Raw genomic sequence first — 5,117 nt, forward strand, 5'->3', positions numbered from 1 at the left:
GAAATAAAAGTTAATTTCTCTACAACAAATAATTTTCAAGTCTGGCTTTGACTTTCAATAGGGAAAGCGATCATGTGATGACGATTTAACCTTCATTTTGGTCAAAGTTCCCTCCACGTGCACATAGTTTTGAGGCACACAGTTTTGCAAGGTCTCAATCTTCACCCATCCCTTCCCATTTCCTAAACCCCCAGGGCAACCACTCGGCAACTCTTTCCAACGGATCCTTCTCAGATGCTGTTTCTGTCTCTTCACACCTTCCCTGCCACATTTCCCAGTGATCTCCCTGTTCATGGAGGGTCCCGTCCATCCTCTACCTCACTCCCGTCCCCTCTGCGCACACACCAGTCGGTCCTGCATCTGCAACTCTAGCTCAGGGTTTTGCTTAGACACCTCTGCAGGGTTACCTGCTATCCAGTTCAACTTTGTTCCACGTTTTTCTTTCTGATCTAAGTCTTTGTTTTCTTTGAATATGCTTTGTGCCAATTTGTTTTTAAAAGTTCATGACAAAATGAAATCAAAAGAAAATGGGATTTTCCCATCAACGTTTTGAGCCCCTCACATCCTAGTTCTCTTCAGTCTCCTCCCACACATGGATAAGACTGGCTGGGTATAAAATTCTAGGTTGAAAATCCTTTTCTCTTACACCTTTAAAAGAAATGGCTGCTCTATTCCTTTAGTTTCCAATATTGTAAGGTTCAATACCACTGTGCGTCTTGATTTTTTTTTTTAGAAAATTATAACTTTTTCTCTTGAGGCGTTTGGGATTTCTGTCACATTATCCTCCAATATCCACGACGATGGGCCATTTGCACGCATGCCATGTTGCAGCCAACATGCTAGGCTTTCAGGGAGCCCTTTTGATCTGGAACCTCCTTATGGAAATGAGCTCAAAGGAGTTTGGTCAAGGGTCAGAAACTGTGCTCCACAATGGGCTGATAGCAAGTATTCTAGGCTTTGAGAGTCATGCAGCCTTGTCGCAGCCATTCCTCTCTGCTGCTGCAGCACAAAGGGACCAGCGACCACAAGGAAACAACAGGCGTGGGTGAATTTTAATACGTTAGTTCCAAACACAGGCGGCAGGCTGACTCTTGGGTCAGAGAACCATTCTGTTTCTGTCTTATTTTCTGGAACTCCTATTATCAGAATATGAGAACTCCTGGACTCGTTCTCTAGTTTTCTTACCTTTCTCTCCTTTTTCTCAGGCATTTCCTAAGCTTTAAGTTTTTTACTTCTGCTATCCAATATTTAAATGTCCCAGAGCTAGCAAATTTTTTTTTGTTCTGAATACACTTTGGTCTTATTTAATAGCTACATTCGCTCCCCTCTTGGTTCTCGAGGATAGTAATGCTAGATGCTTTCCCCTCTAAGGTCCTGTTCCTTGCAGAGGCTCAGTTTCCTCAGTTTTCTCCAAATGTCACAGGGAAGCTGTGCGTGAACAAGGTGGCATGTCGACTGGGGTCCTCACCAGGCACACCCCTGAGAGCTTGTCAGACTCCCCAGAAAAGAATTTGTCTCTTCTAGAAACCGAGCACTAGGAAAAAGGGTGTCTCAACTGCATTAAAGCACATATAATTCCCATGTTGTAAGCCCAGTACCACTGCCCTTAGTTGGCCCCAGTGCCAGGCTGTGCACCCTGGAGAGGTGGCTATGAGCTCTGTCTGGGTCAGAGATGGCGCAGGGAGGACCCGCCTTGCCCACCTGGGGGTGCCACAGGGCTACAGGGTGCACCTCCACTTGCCAGATCCGTTCCCTGGGGCTCTCAGGTCAGCTCCTACCTGTCTTCCTGCATTTGAACCCCCATAACTTTTGTGAGTATTGACTCCCTCACAGTCTACTCAACTTTGTGAATTTCTATCTTAAAGATACGATCAATTTTACCAGCTAGTAAAGACACAAAACAGCCACTGTCTTAATTGTGCCCCTTTCCCATGTTTTCCCTTTACTTCTTTCTTTTGGAAAATAGGATCTTAATTCATAATACACACACACACACACACACACACACACACACACAAGTTCCCTTTTTTCTGCTTCCTGTGTACTTACCTCAAGTATTTAAAAAGAGGAGGTGGTTGCCTTCCTCGGCACCGCCCCTCCCACCCCGTCCATCCGAGTTCCTTACCTGGGGGACGAGACTGACATGGATATTGCAGAAGTTCTCTCTTTTGACTTTGAACTGGAATTGCCGGAAGGCCTCGATGAAGGGCATGCTCTCTATATCGCCCACCGTCCCCCCGAGCTAGACGAACAAAGACACTGTCGGTTAGCGCTTGCCCTTCCTCTGCCGGCTGCCCTGACAACGGCTGCCACCTCCTGTAGTGTCAACAGAACAGCAGAACAGACTCCGGAGCCTGTACAACGGGAACAATCAATCCCTTGGGCTGAAAGAGTGCCTTTTTTGACGGGCTCACCGATGCCCCGGGGACTGTTTCCTAGCATTTCTAGGAAAGGGTCAGGTGGGAGAGGTACTAGGAAGTTTACTTGAGGGGACTCACAAACCCGAGAAGCCCAAAGCTTGCCTGCAAGGGGAAAGCCAATCAACTGTTGTATCAAAAGCACCATCACCAACCCACTGCTGAGTCGCCTATCTTTGAAAGAACAAGGAGATCCGGCAAAGCCGAATCAGCGGTCCAGGAACGCAGAACTGAAACCAGAGGACGCTCACTCGGCAAAACTGTTCCTGCCAGAGACAAGCCAAAGGTCTGCAGGCTTTCTCAAGAGGGCGATAAAACGTCTGTCCCACGCCACCTTTCTCGGGGCAGCCAGGGCCTGGTGGATCTATTAAAGCTGAGGAAGGAGAATCGCTGGAACAAAGCTTTGCTCCCTCCAGCGTGGCCATCCCATGACTAAGAGCTATGAGCTGGTCTTGCCAGACTGCACCAGAGCCCACGGGCAGCGGCAGCAGGCCCCGGGGGCAAGTGTCTCTTCGGTTACGGACGGCCGACTTAAGGAGCCGAGTGTGCTCACTAGGTCCTGTAAGCCCGTAGGCAGGCATCAAGAGGTTGGGGCAGACGCAGATGCAGACTAACCTCGATAACACAGACTTGAGGTTCCAGGCCATCGTCATCTACAGGGATCAGCGCCTGTCTCATCACCCACTCCTGGATTGCATCCGTGATGTGAGGGACCACTGGGGAAGAGCAGAGAAACGTGTCGCCTCTGCGTTTCCATCCACACTGACGTGGTGCAGAGCACCCATCAACCCCAGGCAGACGCAGACACCCCTGCGGTCGCCACAGCGCTCTCTGCCTGGACATAGCAGCAGGAATCACATTTTCAGAAGGCCCCAACAAATCTGGGCAGCCTGCCCCACTGCTTCCTTTCCAGTTTGCCAAGAGGTTGCTGGGAGCTCTGCAGGGGAGCCAGGTCTTGCTCCTGAGCCGCATCAGGGCACCTAAGCCTCTGCATTTCTGGCGTCTGCCCTCTGGCTGCACCTCAGCAAGAGGCTGGGCCACCGGGCCACAGATGGGGCTGGCAGCATCATACCTGGGCACTTTCCCAGGCACCAGAAGCCACCGGACCCTGGCTCCATCATGTTCCCAGCTACCACAGGGGCAATGCTTGCTTGCAGAGGTAGCACAGGATGGCCAAGTGCCTGGGGGCGCCATGCCTGGCATTGTCTGGATTCCAGGTCCCACCAATTATTAGTGTTGATCTTTGGGTAAATTTCCTAACCATCCCTAAGCTTGGTGTCTCCCCTGTTAAGTGGAAATAATAGCTCCGCTTTAATAAAAAGCTGTGGGTATTTTATGAGCTGGAGCTCGTAAAAGCCTAAGCAAAGCATCTAGCATATTAGTTCTTAACAAGTGTGGGCTGTTGTTAAGAATGTGTGAGAATCCTAGCCGTGGGCTCAGGCTGCTCGTTAAGGGGCAGAGACTGCCTTTAGCTTGCTATGGTATAAGGAGCAAGCCTCACCAAGAAAGGTGTGCAGGATCTCGTCCACACATCGGCCAAGACCATCTTTAAAAAATGCAAAACACAATGCATAATGCTGCCCAAGTGTACATTCTTAAAGTGATGACTCTTCACCCTTGGCATAAAACCTAAATTCCTCGCCTCACCAAGCTCTCCCCATGCCCACCCCCCAACACTGGGCACAGTGGCATTGCCTACCCTCTGCTCAAGGCCGCTGAGACCCTTCTGAGACAGCACCCTGAGCACCCAGCACTGAGGAGAAATAGCCTGAACCAGGGCACACAAGATACGTCTCCTTATGCCACCTGCGCATAGCGCAGCCTGGCTCTACAGCACATGCTCCTGGGTAAAGCCGCCCCCATGTACACACAGCAGCTCCGGGACTCTGCCCGACCATCCAAGAGCCGGAAATGCCGCAAAAAAAGAAACCCAGCAGTTTAAAGGTGAATTCCAGAGTACCTTGGACTGTCTTCCCCAAGTAATCTCCTTTGCGCTCCTTGTTAATGACATGCTGGTAGATCTTTCCGGTGGTCAGGTTGTTGTCCTTGGTCAGGCGGATGTCTAGGAACCGCTCATAGTTACCCAGGTCCAGGTCTACTTCCCCACCATCGTCCAGCACAAACACTTCCCCTGCAGCGAGGAGGGAAGTGTGTCACGCACGGGCCACGCACAGCCCGAGCCCCGGAGCACAGAGGAGCCAAGTGGCTAGAGCAGTCTGCACTAACGTGATGGGAGGCAAAGGAATGGATTTCCAGCAAACGGCACATGTGAGAAAGAAAGGAAAATCACCAGTTTCCAAAAGGTCATGCCACGCCCACCGGCCTACCAAGGAAACTTACTGCTGGCGAGTCGCTCCTAACTCATGGGGACCCAATACAAGCTTGCGCTTCATCAGGAAGGTATGAAAAGGCATAAAACTGGGAGCAAATCCCCACCTGGAAGGTTGAAGCTGGGTGAGACTTGACAGTTGGAAGCTACTGCAGCTTGCAGAAAGAATTCAAAGTATTCTCACTGAACAAAGTCAGGCTCAAGATGTGATGAAGTGTATGATTTGATTCAAAAGTCATGTTAAGATATATGGGGAGGCTTTAAAGAATTGGTGGGACAATTCCATTTCCCCACAAACTTTATATAAACACACACACACACACACACACACACACACACACACGGTCATGACCATAAATCCCAGGCTACCG

General features: G+C 50.0%; 1 protein-coding gene across 1 annotated transcript in view; it reads right to left on the reverse strand.

The window, feature by feature from the left end:
* CTPS1 (CTP synthase 1) overlaps positions 1-5,117 on the reverse strand; it is a 45,189-nt gene that overhangs the window by 14,501 nt on the left and 25,571 nt on the right. Inside the window, exons 3-5 of the mRNA XM_004704928.3 lie at positions 4,378-4,548; positions 3,033-3,133; positions 2,126-2,242 (exon numbers count right to left, since the gene is read on the reverse strand). Of these exons, the coding sequence (XP_004704985.1) occupies positions 2,126-2,242; positions 3,033-3,133; positions 4,378-4,548 (389 nt within the window). The remainder of the gene's footprint in view (positions 1-2,125; positions 2,243-3,032; positions 3,134-4,377; positions 4,549-5,117) is intronic.

Source organism: Echinops telfairi, unplaced genomic scaffold, assembly GCF_000313985.2.
Source record: "Echinops telfairi isolate 266 unplaced genomic scaffold, ASM31398v2 ScPeMD7_7457;HRSCAF=8495, whole genome shotgun sequence".
In the NCBI taxonomy this organism is placed as follows: Eukaryota; Metazoa; Chordata; class Mammalia; order Afrosoricida; family Tenrecidae; genus Echinops; species Echinops telfairi.